Below are 19,944 nucleotides of genomic sequence, written 5' to 3'. Positions count from 1 at the left end.
ATAAGCATGCGGTCGATAGGCACACCTAAATGTATAGCTCGTAGCTGAGTCAGGACAAACTTTCATTACCATTCTTATATTCTCTTATATATGCTATATATATATAAACTGGGTCAAATCTGTAACAGTATTGGATGAACAAAACGAGATAAATTTATACTATGCATGTGTGCAACGCGCAAGATAATCATGCCACACCAGCTGCTAGTTTCGCAAGAGATGAAACAGTAAACATGACGGCAATCCAAGACTTGACAATTCCACCTAGTCAAGACAGCTATGTCTCAACAACAAGCCATCAACTAACGTTGGCGAATTTGTCCCAGTTTAACTTCAAGCCTCCGGTAATCTGCTTCTAGGCTGGAGCTGAATGAGTTAAATTATTGGATATTGGTGAGAATGTCGTGACAGTATTGTCATACGACCTCGGCTTCACAGAGTCATGTTGAGATCAAATAAAAGATGGATGCCATATACCAAGAATTAGCTTGGGTATGTCACTAAACAGAGTTAGTTTAATCCCACAATAATTCAATAAACATGGAGAGTCATAAAAAGTTCAGAAATCGATGAATTCACCAACTCCTCCTTCCCCGTCTACTTTTGTACATCGAGACGTTTAGCGCAGAACGCACGGGAAAGATGATCTGTCCGCCCATCGAGAATTTTCATCTGAGAAACAGCTAAACAATAAAATTTCCATCTACTTACAGACTCATATCGAAACAGATTGTTCTTTGTCAATTTGATAAGGCATACAATTTGTCAAACATCAGGCCTAATGCATGACATTTCGCTGTCAACCATCCTAAGCCAAACGAAATCAGCATCTTTTCAGCAACCGCATTGGAAAAGATAATGTAAAGCGCTCGGTCAAGGCTGAAGTGTCACGCCAATCACGACGAATCGTCGGCGAATGAGGTAAAGTATGTATGGTAAGGTTTTTTCGTCATGGCGCAGTGAAAACATTAGATATTGTCAATAAACTTACCTCAAAATTACGTTCACCGAAAGTTGTGATTTTACCATGATAACTGTAAAAAAAAGAAAAAAGTTAAAAGATTAAAAAATGTCAAGAGTCCAGGAACTGGCTTATCAAAAAAAAAAAGCCACATGTGTTTTCATTTCTACATATTTAAATTCCGGCGTTTTGATTTCAACTCGGGATTTTCTTTTCTATTTATCTATTCCCGACTATTATTTGTCCAACGACGGGTACCTTAAAATCTCCGTTAATCCTTTCCATATATAAAACCCTCTTCCCACCTTTCTCAGATTCCTTCTTCATTCACAAGCTTTCAAGCAACTTTCTTATTTTCAACACTTTAATTCTACCCATTTCTATCTACACTTTATAACAATGTCTGGTCGAGGAAAAGGCGGTAAGGGTCTTGGCAAGGGTGGTGCCAAACGACACAGGAAGGTTCTTCGTGACAACATTCAGTGAGTCAAATGGCTTTTTTTATATGCACTGGCTTACGCCGCTCTTAGGGGTATTACCAAGCCTGCCATTCGACGACTCGCCCGACGAGGTGGTGTCAAGCGCATTTCTGGCTTGATCTATGAGGAGACTCGTGGTGTCCTCAAGATCTTCCTTGAACACGTCATTCGCGACTCTGTCACATACACCGAGCACGCCAAGAGGAAGACTGGTATGTGATATTTTACTTGTTCTCTGTACGCGTTGACATCCTGTATAGTCACTTCTCTTGATGTGGTCTATGCTCTTAAGAGGCAAGGACGAACCCTTTACGGTTTCGGCGCCTAGACAGTTTCAATCATTTTTATGTGTGGACAGCTTTTGCGGATGTTTTCGTTTTCGATCTTTTATTTTTATATTACCGCCCTGTGGCGATGCATTCAGATGTAACACTACAATTTGCCTTTGCCTTGGACTTTGAATAGTCGACACTTATGATTAGATGCGGAAAATGACACTTGTGCTGGACATGCTGAAAGACGTCTCGGCTATAATTGGCAGCACCTAATCTTTCGAGAGCGGTACATACATTATTCCGCCGTATCTGCCCCTGTGTGACTGCGAAGAGAAAAGTATCTGCTGAGATGCAGCTGTTTAATCCGCAATGTATATTCACAGTACAGATTGAAGAAAAGGGCATGCACCATTTCGTTACGTAATCAAAAAAATGCCACATCAGCCCAAACTATCCTCTCTCACGACCCCTTAGCTCATCTTTTCTTATTCGTCATTTACAAATAAAACCATCTATCGACGTTCGCCATGTCCATTGAAAACCTTCACATCTCCGACGACACTGAACAGATTCCCGCTGGCGCCACGGTCGAGCTTCACTCTCGTCCCGAGCGGAAAGCTCGCAAGGCTTTGGAAGGCCTCGGTCTTAAACGCGTCCAGGGTATTCAGCGAGTCACTCTTCGACGAGCCAAGAATGTCCTCCTTGTTGTCGCCAACCCCGAAGTTTACAAGTCTCCAGGTAGCGACTGCTACATCATTTTCGGCGAGGCCAAGCTTGAGGACCCTAGCAGCGCTGCCCAGTTACAAGCTCAGGCTCAATTGGCTGCCAGTAGCCAGGCAGCCCAGCAGGCTCATGCCCAGGGTGGTTTCAAAGAGGGTGTGCCTCAGTCTTTGGAGGAATTGGTGGCAGGTGATGAGTGAGTCAATTTCGACTAAGACCGTCAATGATGATAAGGCAAGAATTCAAAGATTGTATGGCTGTGTGATGCCGACAAGTGGCTATGGCAAAGGTTGTTTGCAGAACGAGGCACATCTCGATGAGGGAATACCTATACAGGGATGCCTTGATTCTGGATATGACAATTGGGCTCAGTCGGGAAATGCTTCATGACCGATTCTTTGTTCCAACCTTGATATCTTGCGCTTTACCTTTGGTTAGATTCAAAGAATCGCTATATGACTAACGCAACAGCACCGTATAGATCTGGTGACACACCTGCCGACTCTACCACTGCTGCCCCTAGTGATGTCAAGGTTACAGATGACGATATCAAGCTCATCGTTGCTCAAACTGGTGCGGACGAGGCCAAGGCTAGAGAGGCTTTCATCGCAGAGAAGGGTGATTTAATCAATACGAGTATGTGTCGAATACCTAATGAAACATAACTTTTGCTAATGAAATACAGTCATGAGACTTTCATAAGTCGTGACGGCGAAAGCAAGCAGATTTGGGTAAACAGGATGAGACAAGGTGTACGTAGGAGATGAAAAGGCATGAATATGCTTGCGCTGCACTTTACATGTTGCACCTAATGTAAACGAGATAAAATCCATTACGCAAGATGATAGATCTCTTAATCTCCTTGCCGGGTCTGAGCATGGAACTTTTGACAAGAGTCAGCAATTAGACAGTCGTAGGAGTACATGACTTGCAATATCTTTCAGCTGGTTGTTGGCTTCTTCAAACTGCTTCTCGAGATACTTGGCCTGCAATCAAGGTTAGGGCCCCCGTCGCATTCAGATAATCTCCTGGCGGGATACTCTGCATGCCGACGCACCTTTTTACTCAGATCCTGCACCTCCTCTGCCAGTTGTTTTTCTTGACCCGCATGATCCTTGTTGACCTCTTCCCGCGGCTGCTCCATAAACCTTGGATATGTATCAGCGAGAGCTAGCTTCGTCTCAATAGCAATGCCTATTCCCTTCCGCCGTTTTCTTGGCTGCTCATCGGAGCAAAGCCACCTACATTTTGCCCACGCCTTTGTATATCGTAGAATCTCCTTTTACATTGCCCAACTCTTTGACAGTCAAAGCCAATATCCGCCGCTCCTTCTCTTTAGATGTAATCTGAGTCCGAACAGCTGACAACTGTTTCTGTGCCGAGATTGCCTTTGTTCAAGAGCCGGTTAGTAGAAACCAAAGGTAACAATCATTCGCGATATCTAAAGCGTACTTGGGTTTGTATTTGCAGGAGAATCTACAAGAGTTAGCTCTGTTGTCAGGCCCACAAAACATACCTTTTTTAAAGCGTCATCGGAAAGGTTCGACATTTTGCGGAGATGGAACGGCTTTAGATTTATTGTTGACTTTGAATATCTGAATAACGAATGGAGATAAAAGAAGTGTCGACGACGGAGAAGGATGGCGATGTCCGTCACCGAGGTGGAGGCGAACGGAACCAAAATATTTTCTTTGTCATCCACCTAGTTTCAAAGTTAGCTTGAAAAGCAACCTCCACTTTTTCATAACCTGACTAAGAAAATAACCTGAAAACATTTGAAGATATCGCTGCCTTTGCTTAGCAATCAACAAACATTCTTATCTGTTATGACTGTTAACCTCCACCTTATAGTATGATTGGGCACTATATGCTCCCTTATTCTACTCTGAGGCTTACTAATGCCGAGAGCACGAAATGTGACGGATGATAATCAACTCATCCAGCTCAGGGTGGAGGTATGGGCCCGAAAGGTATATAAGCAAACAGTTTTTGGAGGATAATGGACTAACCTCTCAGACTGATTAATTCACAACGTTTACAAGTCTAACCCTTCTGGCAAGTCTTGAAACATAATGATAGACATTCCGCGCGACGACACTATAAACACATCGACCACAGTGGCCTCTTCGCCTCATCACTTATCACAAGTGCCTACTGCGGTGGACTTGGTAGCGTATGGCAAGGAGTCTGCAAAAAGTGTGAACGATCCGCCGATGGGATCCAAGGATGCTGTCGAAGATGACCTATGGAAACCGCCTCAGAGCGGAGCGCAAGTGAAGCTGAGCCAAAAAAGAAAGTGGTTTTTACTATTAATATTCAGTGTCGCTCAGGTAAGTCTGGTTCGACTATTCTTGATTGGTTCGGCTAAACATAGACGTAGTATCTCGATGTCTGCTCAATCTCTGGACTCTTTGTCCTAACCGACTCTATCCAAGAAAGTCTTTCCATCCGATACGAGGTTTCCTCGTGGATTGTTGTGAGTCTGGGGTTTCTCAATAGTCACCACATATACTGACATGCGCTTCAGACCAGCTACTCGGTCACATTTGCGTCCTTTTTGTTATTTTTTGGGCGACTTTCAGATCTTTATTCTGCCAAACAAGTTTTCGCTTATGGCTTCTTCGGCGTCGGGGTTCTGAATCTCATAATATCCTTTATGCCTAATCAATATGCCTACTTCGTTTTCCGTGCGCTAAGTGGTATCGCGGGAGCAGCAACAGTCAGTCTACTTCTCTCTGCCAAGATGGTTGTGTTAATAGCGATATAGATTCCGTCAGCCTTCCGTCTGATCCTTGCAATTTTTGAGCCAAAAGAGTTGAGCGTTGCACTAACTCTGTTCGGCTTAAGTGGAGCTCTCGCCAACGCTACTGGTTTGATCATTGCAGGCTTGTTTGGATTCATCACAGCTGGCGGACAGCAGGCAGATTGGAGATGGTTTTTTAGAGTACGTGATGCTTTTCCACAATGCTCCCGCATTTAAACTGATTGTAAGCAGATGATGGCCATTATGATCGTTCCGTTTGCCAGCTTGGCATTGGTACTCATCCCCAAGACGGCTGGTGATTTAGCCAACCAATTCTCCGCTCGCGACAAGTTGAAGCGTTTCGACATTATCGGCTGTCTCATGATGCTTTCTTCCATCATCCTTCTCATCCTCGGTATCACCCTCGGCGCCTCTTATGGATGGAAGACAGCCAAGTTCCTTGTACCATTCTTGCTATCTTGGCCAATATTTGTGGCTTTCTTTTTCTATGAAGCCAAACTGGCCGAAGGCTTCGCTCTCATACCCCCTTCGTTCTGGAGGATCCCAAACATGACTCTGCTTATGGTTTTTGCACTGGGCATTTACCCTTGGTGGTGTGTCAACCAGCTTCCCCTTGTGGAACGTTTCATTGGCTACTTTCATGAGCCTGCCATCATTGCAGCTGTTCGAGTACTTCCTCAAGCCGTCTCTGCTCTTGCCGCTGCCTTTGTTATCCCTCCTTTACTCCAGAAGCTCGGCAATGCTCGGATACCTCTAGCGGGTGGCATGTTCATCGGCGCGGCCATGTATCTTCTATTGATTTACTCTGAAGGAGAGATCTACCACAATGCTTACTGGAAGTGGCTCTTCCCTGCCTTTGTCGTTGGCAGTGGAGCAGCCATGATGAGCTTTTTGGGCACAAAGTGAGTCAATCTTACGTCTTGTCCGACTGCGTGTTGACTGTGAAAAGTATTACTGTCATGACTTCGGTCCCACCAGAAATCTCAGGCGTCGCTGGCGCCATGCTTCAAGTCGCGCTTCAAGTTGGAGCTGCCATCTCCCTCACTATCCAAGCCGGTCTCCTCACTCTCAACCCAGGAGGAATCAATAATTACTCAAACATCCAAGCTTCGTTATGGTTCCAATTTGGGTGGCTGCTACTCAATATGTTGATTATCATCTTCTTTTTCCGATCAAGTAAAATTCCAAACAGCGCTGCCGATCAAGAAGGAGAAGGGGCTGCTTTTGGCGTCTAGAGCGTGGGTGAGGCGTCGCATAGATTAGAATTTGTAATAGAGTATTCCTTGATAGTTGGACATCTTAATTAATGGCTTGGCCAGATGATAAATGAATTACTTTAGCTTTATAATAGTTTGCAAAATACATAGGTCACTATACTTGTTTAAACCGAGAACCCATCCAGCACCTCTGTATCCTCAAGAATCCAAAGAAATATTTACAACCAAGAAGGAACCAAGAGAGAGGCGTTCAACCATTTTTAGGAAATAAATACACCAAACGAAGATTAAAATCAAACTTTCACCATAAAACCATCAAAACGAGAATAGATAACGTTGGGCCACGCACGACGGCGAGGTACGCTGCCGCTGGATAACCCCTATCTGACAGTGAGAAGCACATGGTCTTTTGAACTGTTGACGGATAGCGCAGGTAAACTGATCCCACTTTCGAGGTCTTCCATCGGATGTTTCATTTGCTCTGCAAGTGACCGATTCAGACCTAGCCGGGGTAACTCGGCAGACGGGGAACACTAATGACGCATGAGCCAAACCCACGCTTACCTCCAACCTACCTCCACAAACGTCTGCGTGGACACAGACACAGACTCTTGCTGGTGTTTTGAATGACTCTTGCTGCTGAAATCCGTATCCGTATAAAAGGTCGAGCCTTTTTGCCGGATAGTGTCTCTCGAATTAAGGACCGAGAGGGCGCCGGTAAGATATAGCTTGGGTAGGATAATCCTACACAACGTGAGACGAGTCCCGCAATGGCCAACGACCTACACAAAGAGGATCGATATAGGCGACATCTTGTTGGACCAAACCATCAGCACGACGGCAGCACTGTCTGTCAGCGACGCCCACCACACACCGACCTACAATATCGTGGGAGGTATCTGCGCCTCCACAGACACCCTCATCAGCTTCACCACCAGCATATCCGTCGCATTCCACCCTGTCCGCGAATGGTACAACCCCCACAGAATCGACGACGTTGTGATCGTGTCGGCAGCGATACAAGCCGACGGCTACAACCGTCAGCACCTAGCCCTTCCCAAACGACCCATCAAAGCTACTCACCCAGAGATAGAAAAAAACTTTGGCCGCTTTACCCATCTCTGGTGTATCCAGCCTAAACGTTAAAAACGCATACGCTATCGACCCTACTGCCGAGGGAATCAATAATGTGATCAAAACTCCCAACAGCCAGCGGTTGCAGTGGTTGATCCTCCACGCCCGCTCCACATAAAACCCCTATAAACGCTCAGTGACCGCCTCATCCTTCGACACCCACCTGAACCGTCACTTTTGTCAACGGGCAGAGCAGCGACAGCCACGCACACCAACGCTGAGAGATAAACTGCGCATATTTCCCATAGTTGTATGTAAACAGGTGCATCTCCCATGCCCATATACTATCACCATCAGCGCCGCTCCGTCCCAACTCCACTCACAAGCACGTTGTCACTGCTGCCACTGTCGTTGCAAAGTACTATCCCGCCGCTCAGCCCAACCCACCTGCCCATCACCGCCTACCACCTACCACAATAAACCTGATATGGCGTGCCTCATGCTCTGTCGTCATGACATAGCGAAAGAACTGGTTCCCAATCATACCCATCAGATAAGAGTCGACCCCGAGCCTACCCGCTGTCAGCGACGTCCTGGCCCTTGTCCGACCTACGCGATCACCAACGGCCCCAACTGGCGACTCGGATTTGCCACCACGATTGCCTTTGCGATATTTTCCAACGAAGCCATGATACCTAAAGATAAGAGGGAAAAGAAAGATTCCCAATATTCTCCTACGGATTTTATACCGTGACTGACACCACCTTTCCCACGCTTGCCCTTTTGATCAGGCGCACTACATTTGATCCCGTGTAGATGATACTCACTGCCTGGGAAATATTTCCTTTTTTACGCTAAGACACGGAACTTTTTTTCAGGATAAGAAGCTGGATGGCGTGTTTCAGCGCTTCAGCCACGGTTTTTGATGTGGCTGGTTTCATTTTATGCAGAACCGAATAACCAGCGATGACGTCATTTAGTTGATTCTTTTCGGGAAAAGGGTCCATCGAAGTTTATCGAAGCCACATAGAACAAGGAGCCCCGATGTTGACATGATTGTGTATTAGGTTGTATGAGATACATTGCGGGAGCGGGCGCAGTTACCAAAGTTGTTCGGGAGGGGAATGGGTGGTGGAGGGTGAAAAGGGCGGATATGGCCGCCTGCACGTGGTCGGCGGTGGAGGTCAATGATGTGTGGACGGAATTATTTTCAACTTGCATTTATATCTTATCCAACGAGAATGCCAAATCGACCGTTTCACTCGTTTGTCCGCTTTTACAACACCAACTTTGAACGACGGCCGACAGTCACCCTCGTCGTGGCAAATGGAGTCTTGAATTCTATAGCTGATGTGTTGGTAGGTGGATGACAGTCGTGAGTATGGCTGATAGCATCTATGGGTAGGCTCAGACAGCGACCATCATGGTAAATCAGGCGTGTCTGGTGCGCATGCTGATCTGTTTGGTGGCAGACGCATAAGCCGACGCTGGCGACTCCGACGCCGGTGTATGACCCTGTTCGAACGCTCCGTTTTGCGATATTCGGGATGGGTATGGGTCCCATCATCGGAAGGTGGATGAGCGTGTTGGAGAGGAGATTGCCTTTTCCACCCAAGCTGGTCTTGCCATCGTCTGTGGGAGGAAAGGTAGCGGCGGGTGGGAGCGCTACGGCTGGACAGGGTCTGACCGTCGCGAAGCGGGTCTTGGCCGACCAGACAGTCATGTAGGTGTCTGTGGTGCGACAGAGTCTGACGGGATGCTCCAAGGGCTCCATTTGGCGTGAGTGTTGTTGGCTGGCATGGACGGTTCGTTGACGTCTCGCAGCTTGTAGTGTTTGTGAGCTCGATGGGATTTATGGAAGGCCACAGTGTGGGAGAGGTCAAGGAGAAATTTCAAGATGTGGGTTGGGGTGGATGGGATCCGCTGACACTGTACAGATCTACCTCTGTGTGTTTGCTGGGCTCGTTGGGATGTGCGATTGACGGTGGTGTAGCTGCGTTGGTCGCGAATTGGAAGATATGGCCTTTAATACAGTTTGTCAACTTTAAGCTTATGCCGATCCAGTATAGGGTACCGTTTCAGAGTACATGTGGGATAGCTTGGGTTCTGTATCTGAGTTTGCTGAATGCCAAGTGAGTGGCTCTGGGATCCTGATGGGTAGCTGACGGGTTTGGTGTAGGGGAAATGAGATGATCCAAGAAGGACACCACGAGGTCTGAGAGAGTGAATGTCTAGCCATGAGCCGGTTAGGTCGTGGACGATTGGAGCGTGGCAGCGAAAAAGTTGGAAAGGTTGTGCATGAAAATGCGATCGTTTGGATAAAATGGGGTAAAAGATAAGATAATGATAAATGACCCATGGTGGAATGTATTTATAACGCGCCAAAAAAATACTTGTATTTCTCTTTTCCATCAGTAATGTCAAATGGTATAATTCCGCATCGTCAAACGCTGTCATTGTCTCAAACGTGAAGCGTTTCGCAAAGCAAGCAGGCTCGGATTCAAGATCTGGCAAGAGTCTGCGTCGCAAGGATGAGCATCTCCCAGGAAGGTTTCGTGTACTCGGTCCCTTTCGGTAGTGTCTCGACGAGCTCTTTCATTGGCGTTGGTATTGCCTGTGGTGGCAACATTTTGATCAGCCTCGCTCTGTGAGTTCAGCTGGAGACTGCTGGGCCGTCTGGGTATGATGTCTGACGTGTGGACATAGGACATTACAAAAACTGGCACATCGAAGGAATGAAGAGCATTTCCAAGCTGAACAGCTGGTGGATCATGAGGAAGGTGTAGGTAGGTGGCCAAGCGACGCGTCACCTATATTGGAGGAAGACGAACCTGTTCCATTTCGTCTGAGAAATACTGAAGATGAGGGATTCGGCCATACCAAGAACGATCGTGCTCATGCAAGTGAAGATGAACGAATGGTGGAGTCTGTATCGGCGAGGATTGTACCAGAACGCAAAGTCTCCGACACTGTTGCCTCTGGCCCGTCTTGCAAGCGCATGGACAAGAGACATGCCATACCTTTTTTGAAGCCGATATATCCTGCAAAGCACACCACGGTACGGGCCCAGTTTGGAACCCCGCCTCCGTCCATTACTCGCTCACAAGTTCAAGAAGGCCAGAAGACTGCTTCTGTCCTGGATCTTGGAGACGGCGCAGGAGCTGTAGAGATGGAGGAAAGCATGTACTTGAAAAGTAAACTCTGGTGGCTGGGAATGATTCTGATAGCTTTGGGAGAGGGAGGCAATTTTTTGAGCTATGCCTTTGCGCCTGCCAGTGTCGTGGCACCTCTTGGTACTGTGGTATGTCTGCTTACTGTTTCTCGAGGTAAACGCGATCTTACCGAAATCATAGGCTTTGATAGCAAATTGTGTTTTTGCTCCGTTGATTCTAGGCGAGACGTTTCACAGGCGCGAATTGATTGGCATGGCCCTAGCCATTGTGGGAGCGGTGGCAGTGGTCTGGAGCTTCTCCAATACAAACCCAAGGGTACGTTTTGCTCAACTTGAATCGCGATTGACAAACGGTAGCTCGACCCTGATCAACTCTTGTCAGCTCTATCCCGTACCCCTTTTCTGATATATACACTCCTCAATATACTTGTCCTCTTGCCGCTCCTGTATCTCTCCAGTGCATCTTTCGGAAACGCTCATCTTCTTGTCGATTTGGGAATTTGTACCATCTTTGGAGGTTATACCGTATTGGCTACGAAAGCGTTGAGCTCATTGTTGAGTCGGAACTTGTTGGGTGCATGGGGGGAAGGCGTCACTTGGGGCTGCGCGGCAGTTGTGGCAGGAACCAGTTTAGGCCAAGTAAAATGGCTGAACAGGGCTTTGATGAGATTTCAGAGCAAGGTATATTGGCCGCCTCTCTCCTGACAAATTGGTCACTAAACATGTTTTGTAGGAGGTGATCCCAACCCAATTTGTATTCTTTACCTTTTCAGGTAAGTATTTACTTCGTGTTGCTGTCTTTACTAAACGTCGGGTAAGCTATCATTGGCTCAGCCGTGCTTTACCAAGAGTTTCGGGATATTCCTCTATCATGCTTCATCAATTTTACTTTTGGCATTGCAACCACTTTTCTTGGTGTTCATTTCTTGGCCTCAAATCCATCAGCAGAAGATATGAAAGAGGAAGAAGAGAACAAAAATAACCTCCATCGCTCTGAACGGGTACGGGCTACATCGTCCACCTCAGTTGATCCTTTTTTGCCTTCAACTCCATCAGAAAGAACATCGCTTTTGAATTACTCTCCGAGGCATCTTACTTCAACTCTCTCCCCTCGGTATTCTGGTGGCTCATCTTTAATCAGGCTACCATCAATAGCTCTTCTTGGAACTGTGCCCACGACACCAAGCACATCCCGAATCAGTCGAAAAGGCTCAATCAGCGAATTTGGGACTGAGTCTATGCCAACGCTTACTTTGAGCAGTCAAGGCGGGATTCTCCTTCTTGCTACTACACCCCCTAAGCCAGCCTCGATAGGGCCAGGTGCAAGGGGTAGAGACTGAAGTGTGAGCTGCAATCCAAGTGATGAGGAAACGAGCATCGAAAGTGAATGGACAAACAACTCGTGTGAGCAGTAATGGGAGAAGCAAGAGCAACACCATTCCTTCACCACATGTCCATGGTCAATCAAACTCTGTGCCACCTTGTAATCCAGGTCGTGATAGAGATACAGCTAGATGAGACGCAAAGATTTTAAGCATAGAAACTACAGGGATACATGTTGATAATATTGTAAAGTACCTATCATGTAACTATACGAAGAATAACAATAAATCAAGGGGATACAATATTCCTACTATGCAATACCAAACTGGAGCTAGTCTATTCCATCAAACTTAAGAGTAGGGGATTGATAACCAAACCATGGCATTTTTTGCTTCAATACACAAATTGCATTGGAAGGTGCTTCAGGATAGGGGTCCTCTTCCAAAGTGTAGCCTTTCTGACACGAATCTTCACTCTACTCAGCAATTGCAATACAAAAACAACTAAACCACTTACTAATTTGGCAAATTCCAGAAATACACTGAACCGAAGAGATGCCTATCAGAGTTCCACAATCAACAGACAGGGAATCCCCAGGACATCCACCACAGGATGTGAGGTCATTAGAAACGCTTTATCAATCCTTCAGCTCTTTACGATTCATCAAGACTAAACGTTGTCTTACTCGATACAGACATTCCCTCCATCAACCTTGCAAACCCGTTCACCAACTCCGCATATCTCATTTGCTTCGTCCTGATCAGAATGATGATAATATCTCTCAGTCTCTCGAGCAGAGCCTTTTCTCTTCAAGGACATGATATCGAGTGATTGAGGTTGGATAGGTTTAACAGGAAGGTAAGGTGGCGTGCATGTAAGTTTACCTGACTGGTATATTGGAGAATGATTGGGCGGACATGAACATTGTCTTTTCTCTGAATCAAAAACTGCAAATACTCAGTCCAGTATCCGAAAATGAACAATTCAAACCATACATTGAAAACGCCCCATGCAAACACAAACCCGTTCCAATTTCCAGTCCTTGAGCGTCCAAAAAGTCATACTATTCTTCTCATCCGGACAGCCCCAACCAAGTCCAGGAAGGTGTAGGTCAGGTGTGAGAGAGGATTTCAGTCGAGGTAGTGGTAAAATTCCTGGTTCGGAAGGGGTTGGAACAGAAAAGACAGACGGAATCAAAAGGAGCGTGGCTAGAAACATGTCTACTGATGTAAGCAATATATGGGATATGAATAATGAACAATAGAAAACGGCAAAACAGTCAGAAATAATATATATAAGACTCCCATCGTGGGTGAGGTTTCAGCGCATACAAAGATCTTTTTGAACTTTTTGCTGAAAAAGAGCCTAGAAGACTGCCAAAAGTCTCACCATCAAAAGGGTTCATTAAATTTACCGAACTAGGTGAATTTTAGTACCTTTTAATCGCAAAGAGAGTTTCGTGGATTTTCGGTAGATCGGATAATAAACCTTATCCGAATCTCCGCAGACGGTGTTTGGCCAAGTAGTGTGGATTCGGTATCAATTCCAATGATGGTACAGGAAAATGACTTATTAATTGAGCTAGTAATGATCAGCGTTGCATTAGATTATGATGAAAGGGCCTACGGATTACATCCCATCAAATTCTGCTTTCACATTTAAACTTGGACAGATTTCTTTTCAAATCAAATCCACTTTTTTGCTTTCTTCTTTCCATTAGCTATGCCAAATCATTTTCTCTTTCCGTCAATTTCTTGAGATGTTTGTGTCGAGAGTTTTCCACCTTTTCTGCAAGCAGTGCGACGAAACCTTCCAGTCCAAGGCCATGACGACCGCTGAGGACGACTACCTGCGCACCGGACTCTTCTGCCCAGGTTCGGACTTTTTCCAATCGTTCATTACCCTCATCTTCCGCCACCGCATCACCCTTGTTAAGGACGACGATTTCAGCCCGGTCACTTAATCCTTCTTTGTAGGCTTCCAATTCTCCCTTCAACACTCTGAGGTCCTCCACTGGGTTTGATCTCGTCAAGTCTACGACATAAGCCAGCACTGGCGAACGTTCAATCGACCGTAGGAAAGAGTGGCCCAAGCCAACGTTTTGATGTGCCAGAGGCAAAAGACCGGGATTGTCTGACATGGTGAAGCGCATACGTTCTAGCTTGGTGATGTCTGGAGTGTCAGGTTTTGGTGAGGGAAATGGAGTACCATTGCGTCGAGATTGGTTTTCAGCATCACGCTCAATCCAAGTTTCCACCACCTCATCTACTTTTTGCCCCCATGAACCATTCTCAAATACTCTGACAACACCCACTTGTGGGTTGAGCGTAGTAAAGCTGTATTCAGCCACTTCAGCTTTCCTGCCCGTCAAAGCACGAAGAAGTGTGCTCTTGCCCGAATTGGGGAATCCAACAAGGCCAACATCCGACAAGAGCTTGAGTTCAAACTCAAAGGTTAGTGTAGGAGGAAGTGTGCCACGAGATGCTATCCGTGGAGAGGGAAAGAAAGTATTGCCCAATCCTCCCTGGCCGCCAGAAGCGAGTAGGATTGGTTTGTCGAGGGGCCTGTCTATATCCAGATAGATCGGAGGACAATCTTGGAATGAAGGCACGGGTAGTGACCAACGTCTTTCGCGCTTGAGAAGATTCTCTGCTTCTTGATACTCTTCCGTAGACAGTTCTCCCCCGGAGGAAGGATGGGCAATAAACCGCCTCTGCCATTTGCGCTTTCTCCTTTCCTCCTCAGGTAAACCAAGATCTTCCTCTTCTCTTTCCGTGCGCTCCTCCTCGCCGTCCCTCTTAAGTTCACGTATGATAGTACCCACTGGGACTTGGAGGATCAAATCTTTTCCTTTCCTGCCATGTTGAAAAGATCCTGCGCCAGAACCTCCTTGTCCGCCTATCATGCGCTTCTTGACGGTGGCCAGGCTGGTCAAATCGGAGGAGGTTGTCAGCCAGACGGATCCCCCGACTGCACCATTTCCACCAGACGGCGCTGATGGTCCTCGAAGTGATGCTTCAACTGCTGCAGCACCATTGCCACCTTTGCCGCCTCGGACTGTGACCATTGCATGGTCTACGAATGAAGCACTCTGTTGACTTGATTAAACGAGAGTTGAGCAAAGAACACGGATACAACATACGTATTGGCGACGTTTAGCATCAGCTTTTCTCTGTCTTCGCTTCAGCTCTTCAATGACATCTCCGAATTCTGGGTTTTCTTCCACATTGATTAATACAGCTTTTGAACTGAATTTATTGTATTTTAAGCATTCTAAACAAATCCTTGCTTTTGAAAGCGATCTCATATTGTATGTCTTTTTGTTTAAATTGCTAGATAAAGTATTCGCTGCTTTTCATTAAAAAATTTGGTCCCGTTACCGTTCTCCTTGCCGACTACTGGAATCTTTCTTGTTTGGTTTCAGTATTCAATTGTTATCTTTAACTATCCAGAAAACATAATATCGCGTTGTCATGGGAAGAGCTGAAGCAGGTTCCACAAAAGCTGTTGCCAATGCTATCAAGGCCAAAGGTTCGTTTTAGTTTCTCTCAGCATTGGAGTTGTGGAGACATTCAAGGCAAAGCCAGAGCTGACAAGATCATAGGTCTTGGCAGGCTGAGATGGTATTGCCAGGTTTGTGAAAAACAATGTAGAGATGAAAATGGTTTCCAGGTTGGTTACTCTATAGCTTTCTACCTATAGCTCATATAAATATCGCTGACAGTTATTTTTGTTTTTGTCTTATCGACTTGGCTTGAATCATGTCCTGTCTACTGAACGGATTGCAATTGAACCTACTATCGCATTCTCAAGGCCCATTGTCGATCTGAACCGCATATGCGCAAGATTATGCATTTGGGACCAAAAGCTGGCGCAGCTATTGCCGATTTCTCTCGTCAATTCCAGTCTGAATTCCTGCTCCTTCTCCGGTCTCGCCATCTTACCAACCGTGTTCAGGCAAACAAAGTATACAACGAGTACATCCAGGACAAGCATCATGTTCATATGAATGCCACACGATGGGTCACATTGAGTGGATTTATACAGACGATAGGCAAACAGGGTTTAATCAAAGTGGATGAGGACGAGAAGGGGCTTTGGATCCAGTGGGTTGATAACCGACCAGAGACGTTGCAAAAACAGGTGGGTTCTTCCAGGCCTCGTTGACAATCTCATTGACGAACTTTGTATGTAGGCCGCTACACTGAAACGTGAGCGAGCCCAAATGGATGGCGAAGAACGTGAACGCAAAATGTTGGAGGAACAGATTGCTCGCGCGAAAGCGCAACAGGCTGAGCAACCAGACCTTGAGGCGGGATTGCAAAAGAAGGAAGGAGAAATTGTCAAATTAAATCTATTTGGACCTTCCACTGATGGGAAGAATGGAGATGTTGATGGAACGGTGAAGGCCGAAAACAATCCTGAGGCTGCATCTATTGAGAAAAAATCTGCGATAGGAGTTTCTTTTGGTGTTCCGGCTACCAAATCTGCAATTATAAATACCAACCCGTTGAAACGTCCTGCCCCTGTGAACGTGTTTAAGACGTCCAAAGCAGCCAAAACAGAGTCATCAACCACAACAAATGAGAATAGCAAAGGTTCACGGCAATACAAGAGTGAGGCTGAGAGGTTGATGGAGGAAGACAAAGCACGGAAGGCAGCCAGGAGCTCTGGAGGTTACAAAGGGTTTGGACCTAGCAGAGGTGGAAGGTAGACATCAGAGATATGCTTTACATAATTATGTTTTTTTTGTATTGATTGTTGTAATCTTATCATGAAGGCATAATTCCTATTTCGTCCGCTGTGATTATGACAATAGATATAATATGGTTACTAAACAGACTTGCAGAAGATTCAATCAAAGACACCCAATGATGCATTACAATCCAGGCTCATGACCCCTCTGTCTATAGACTCTTCGTATCCTATGGTCCAATCAAGTCATTCAACATTTCAGGGAAAAAGAATCGTTGCAAAGAAATAATGATTTATTGTCGGTAGAGGTGGCGCTTAATGACCTTAACGATAAGGTTGGTGTCGGGGAAAGCCATAGGTTCAAGGGATTCAGAGTACTAAGCATCAGTCGTCAGCTTTGCAGAGTGTTGGGATCAAAAGATAAACATACAGGAGTAGGAACATCAGCACCGGTGATTCGCTCAGGAGGAGCATCAAGGAAGTCGAATGCTGTAGACTCGCAAATCTGGGCAAGGATCTCAGAGCCAACACCAAATGCGGGGAAGCCACCCTCAACAGTGACCAAATGGTTGGTCTTCTTGACACTGGTTATGATAGTCTCAATATCTAATGGTCTGATACTCCTCAAGTTGATGACTTCGACTTTGATGCCGTCCTTTTGCTCAAGAAGCTCAGCCGCCTCAAGAGAGTGAGTGACCATTTTGGAGTGAGCAACAATGGTGATATCGGAGCCAGCCTTCTCAACCTTGGCCTTGCCAATAGGGATGGTAAAATCGGGGTCAAGCTCCTCTTTAGTCATTGGGAAGGAAACACCGTAGAGGATCTCGTTTTCAAGGAAGCAAACCTGATGAAGATTAGTCTCACTTGTGATATGCTTCACAGTCATCTTACAGGATTGGGATCCCTAATAGCAGCCTTCAACAAACCCTTGCAGTCTGATGAACTCCAAGGAGAGATAACCTTGAGACCTGGAATACTTCCGTACCAAGCACAATAATCTTGAGAGTGTTGGGCGCCGACACCAGCGGCAGCGCCATTGGGACCACGGAAGACGACGGGACAGGGAACGTTACCTCCAGACATGTAGTAGGTCTTTCCACCCGAATTTACGATTTGGTCAATGGACTGCATGGCAAAGTTCCATGTCACTGTAGTGGGTAAGCGCGCATCCCTTTGCGGTTTATGTCACATACTAAACTCGCAAACAGGCTTGAGGCCAGCAAGAGCTGCACCGACTGCCATACCGGTGAAGCCTGACTCGGTGATTGGTGTCTAAAATTATCAGTCTACGCCACACGCTACACACTTACATCAATCACCCGGTCTTCCCCAAACTTGTCCAAGAGCCCCTTGGTAATCTGCGCCCTTGTTAGCCTTGCCGTGGGCCACCTTCTCCACCACACACTTTGTAAGCACCATTGTATCTCGCGACCTCCTCACCCATGATGAACACAGTCTCATCTCGAAGCATTTCCTCCTCAAGGGCCGAGTTCAAGGCTTCTCGAACGGTCTACACGCGTATTGGTCAGTGCTGGTCGCGTCTATAGACCCACCATCATTGTAGGCCCATCGTTGGACGTGGCAGCTCGCCTGTCACCGACGAAAAAAGAGCTTGGGTCCCTTTTCACAGCGGGGGCCGCTGTAGTAAGTAAGGCATTCCTGGCGGTGAGCTTGTTGAGGTGAGGGAGGGTTCGAGCTATTCTGGAGGCCATTTTTGGGTCAGCGTGGATTTGTATAAATGTAAGAGAAAGAAAGAAAAAGAAAAGTGTTTAGCAACAAAAATCACAAAATCCAAGGACGGTAGCCGTTCCGTTACTCCGTCTGATTTTTATTTTTCTGATTTTATCCTGCCTCCACATTGTAGTCCCCAATTCACCATCTATTTTGAAATTTCTATTTTACAATAATGATTCGTTCTAATCCCACTGCTATTCCACTTCGAGCATCTGACCTTTCCTCTCTGCAGGCAGAGATAGACAGGCGAAAGACAGAGAGGCAGGATAGTGCTTCTTCAGTTGCGACGGCGCAGAAAGAAATTGTAGGACAAGTACCAAGTCAAGCTGGACAAGGAACATTGGGAGAATCGATTGGTGGAGCTGAACAGGAGAGGCGAGAGAGACACGAGAGGATAGGTCTTTGAGATAGTCATGAAGGATGGGTGGCCATATCAAGTGGGTTGACTTGTTTTTTTTTTCGTCACTTGGAACTCACTCTCTGTCTCAGCACCATGAGATTGTAAAGAACATTGGACATGTATCGCGATACAACTATTGACAAGCTTATGGAAGCGTTGAATTCTTTTGTCATCTTTGTGTGCGTCTCATCAGTGGCTGTTTTTTATGTTTTGTTGGCCAAAACCCTACCACCTGCCGCCGGCGGATGAAAACCATTGTCAGCTTTACAGACAAACTGGTTCAACCTGTTGACAGCCATGAACTCAAGCATCATGGTGCGTTTGAATGGAAGCGCAAGCATCAATAATTTTTGCGCATCGCTGATTACGACGAGCCATTCGTCGTCAGCTATCAGAGCAAAGATACGTTCGTTTAGGCAATGCCTTCCGTCCATTGGTATTCTCTCTCCTCAATCAGTGTTTAACAACGGCCTATATGCGTGTCTTGCTGATCCATATGCTTCTGTCTCAATTTCTAGCATTGTGGCTTTTCACAAACCCTTGGTCAAGAGGGTTGATGGTCTTCTATTCCATCACGACCTGTGGTTTGAATACCAGATTTTCTCTGTGGGAATTCGCCACAAATATCAACTGACTCAACTCTTGAAACCTAAATATGCAGCTTTCCCCGATATGTGTGAGGGTTTGCCGTTTCAATATCATGATCAAAACACCAAACACCACGAGAATGATTCCCTCACCTCTCGAAAACTTGCCGAAACTTTAACCCGTTAGAAAGAGGGAAACCCGTTTCTATGCCACAGGAATGAGTCATCCGCAAGGAGCTCTGCAAACAGCACAACTCCTCCAAGTATCGCAACCGAGTAACGGATCTGATTGTATATAGTATCGGCTCAATATATCTACTACATTGTCACAAGGCTCTAACCATTAATACAATAACAAGACTATCCAAGTTGAGTGACTGCTGTAGAATGCAAGGTTTATGGGCTGGTTCATGGCTCTAGAGAATGAATCTGAATAGTTTTATTCCGCCTACACATTCCTCAACCAAGCCAACCTCGTCTTAACGCATAACCTACTCCCGACACAAGGTTGACAATATAAAATGCGTATCCATTCGACTACCA

At 46.1% G+C, this 19,944-nt stretch overlaps 12 protein-coding genes across 12 annotated transcripts; 7 read left to right on the top strand and 5 right to left on the bottom strand.

Annotated features, from left to right (window-relative positions):
* Positions 1-1,360: 1,360 nt before the first annotated feature.
* L203_102690 (histone H4) lies at positions 1,361-1,768 on the top strand (the record flags this gene model as incomplete). Its single annotated transcript, XM_066212111.1, has 3 exons — positions 1,361-1,443; positions 1,492-1,652; positions 1,701-1,768. The coding sequence occupies 3 exons, from the start codon at positions 1,361-1,363 to the stop codon at positions 1,766-1,768; spliced, it is 312 nt and encodes a 103-aa protein (XP_066068208.1).
* Positions 1,769-2,242: 474 nt separating this feature from the next.
* On the top strand, positions 2,243-3,137 carry L203_102689 (nascent polypeptide-associated complex subunit alpha; the record flags this gene model as incomplete). The annotated part of the gene is made up of 3 exons (XM_066212110.1): positions 2,243-2,631; positions 2,917-3,071; positions 3,121-3,137. 3 exons carry the CDS (start codon positions 2,243-2,245, stop codon positions 3,135-3,137), a joined length of 561 nt encoding a protein of 186 aa, XP_066068207.1.
* A 151-nt stretch (positions 3,138-3,288) lies between these two features.
* L203_102688 (uncharacterized protein) lies at positions 3,289-4,210 on the bottom strand (the record flags this gene model as incomplete). Its single annotated transcript, XM_066212109.1, has 6 exons — positions 3,289-3,318; positions 3,368-3,421; positions 3,493-3,583; positions 3,681-3,823; positions 3,888-3,911; positions 4,184-4,210. The coding sequence occupies 6 exons, from the start codon at positions 4,208-4,210 to the stop codon at positions 3,289-3,291; spliced, it is 369 nt and encodes a 122-aa protein (XP_066068206.1).
* A 297-nt stretch (positions 4,211-4,507) lies between these two features.
* On the top strand, positions 4,508-6,434 carry L203_102687 (uncharacterized protein; the record flags this gene model as incomplete). Its single annotated transcript, XM_066212108.1, has 6 exons — positions 4,508-4,765; positions 4,816-4,911; positions 4,963-5,154; positions 5,203-5,379; positions 5,431-6,101; positions 6,149-6,434. 6 exons carry the CDS (start codon positions 4,508-4,510, stop codon positions 6,432-6,434), a joined length of 1,680 nt encoding a protein of 559 aa, XP_066068205.1.
* A 362-nt stretch (positions 6,435-6,796) lies between these two features.
* On the bottom strand, positions 6,797-8,180 carry L203_102686 (uncharacterized protein; the record flags this gene model as incomplete). The annotated part of the gene is made up of 8 exons (XM_066212107.1): positions 6,797-6,949; positions 6,992-7,160; positions 7,203-7,262; positions 7,332-7,447; positions 7,500-7,551; positions 7,874-7,911; positions 7,963-8,062; positions 8,104-8,180. 8 exons carry the CDS (start codon positions 8,178-8,180, stop codon positions 6,797-6,799), a joined length of 765 nt encoding a protein of 254 aa, XP_066068204.1.
* A 551-nt stretch (positions 8,181-8,731) lies between these two features.
* Positions 8,732-9,709, top strand: L203_102685 (uncharacterized protein; the record flags this gene model as incomplete). Its single annotated transcript, XM_066212106.1, has 7 exons — positions 8,732-8,848; positions 8,896-8,916; positions 8,963-9,213; positions 9,257-9,269; positions 9,315-9,399; positions 9,484-9,622; positions 9,670-9,709. The coding sequence occupies 7 exons, from the start codon at positions 8,732-8,734 to the stop codon at positions 9,707-9,709; spliced, it is 666 nt and encodes a 221-aa protein (XP_066068203.1).
* A 312-nt stretch (positions 9,710-10,021) lies between these two features.
* Positions 10,022-12,002, top strand: L203_102684 (uncharacterized protein; the record flags this gene model as incomplete). The annotated part of the gene is made up of 6 exons (XM_066212105.1): positions 10,022-10,137; positions 10,197-10,791; positions 10,844-10,948; positions 11,020-11,343; positions 11,396-11,435; positions 11,482-12,002. 6 exons carry the CDS (start codon positions 10,022-10,024, stop codon positions 12,000-12,002), a joined length of 1,701 nt encoding a protein of 566 aa, XP_066068202.1.
* A 314-nt stretch (positions 12,003-12,316) lies between these two features.
* L203_102683 (uncharacterized protein) lies at positions 12,317-13,203 on the bottom strand (the record flags this gene model as incomplete). Its single annotated transcript, XM_066212104.1, has 4 exons — positions 12,317-12,453; positions 12,502-12,617; positions 12,671-12,932; positions 12,981-13,203. 4 exons carry the CDS (start codon positions 13,201-13,203, stop codon positions 12,317-12,319), a joined length of 738 nt encoding a protein of 245 aa, XP_066068201.1.
* Positions 13,204-13,705: 502 nt separating this feature from the next.
* On the bottom strand, positions 13,706-15,292 carry L203_102682 (uncharacterized protein; the record flags this gene model as incomplete). The annotated part of the gene is made up of 2 exons (XM_066212103.1): positions 13,706-15,076; positions 15,128-15,292. The coding sequence occupies 2 exons, from the start codon at positions 15,290-15,292 to the stop codon at positions 13,706-13,708; spliced, it is 1,536 nt and encodes a 511-aa protein (XP_066068200.1).
* Positions 15,293-15,458: 166 nt separating this feature from the next.
* Positions 15,459-16,699, top strand: L203_102681 (uncharacterized protein; the record flags this gene model as incomplete). The annotated part of the gene is made up of 4 exons (XM_066212102.1): positions 15,459-15,516; positions 15,590-15,657; positions 15,799-16,128; positions 16,181-16,699. 4 exons carry the CDS (start codon positions 15,459-15,461, stop codon positions 16,697-16,699), a joined length of 975 nt encoding a protein of 324 aa, XP_066068199.1.
* A 274-nt stretch (positions 16,700-16,973) lies between these two features.
* On the bottom strand, positions 16,974-18,392 carry L203_102680 (uncharacterized protein; the record flags this gene model as incomplete). Its single annotated transcript, XM_066212101.1, has 7 exons — positions 16,974-17,057; positions 17,111-17,524; positions 17,572-17,828; positions 17,874-17,952; positions 18,000-18,038; positions 18,086-18,190; positions 18,234-18,392. The coding sequence occupies 7 exons, from the start codon at positions 18,390-18,392 to the stop codon at positions 16,974-16,976; spliced, it is 1,137 nt and encodes a 378-aa protein (XP_066068198.1).
* A 194-nt stretch (positions 18,393-18,586) lies between these two features.
* Positions 18,587-18,954, top strand: L203_102679 (uncharacterized protein; the record flags this gene model as incomplete). Its single annotated transcript, XM_066212100.1, has 3 exons — positions 18,587-18,718; positions 18,813-18,851; positions 18,904-18,954. The coding sequence occupies 3 exons, from the start codon at positions 18,587-18,589 to the stop codon at positions 18,952-18,954; spliced, it is 222 nt and encodes a 73-aa protein (XP_066068197.1).
* Positions 18,955-19,944: the final 990 nt, after the last annotated feature.

The sequence above is a fragment of the Cryptococcus depauperatus genome, chromosome 3 (assembly GCF_001720195.1).
Source record: "Cryptococcus depauperatus CBS 7841 chromosome 3, complete sequence".
NCBI classification, from domain to species: domain Eukaryota; kingdom Fungi; phylum Basidiomycota; class Tremellomycetes; order Tremellales; family Cryptococcaceae; genus Cryptococcus; species Cryptococcus depauperatus.
Note: the sequence above shows the minus strand (reverse complement) of the source record. Positions and strands in the feature narration are given on the sequence as shown.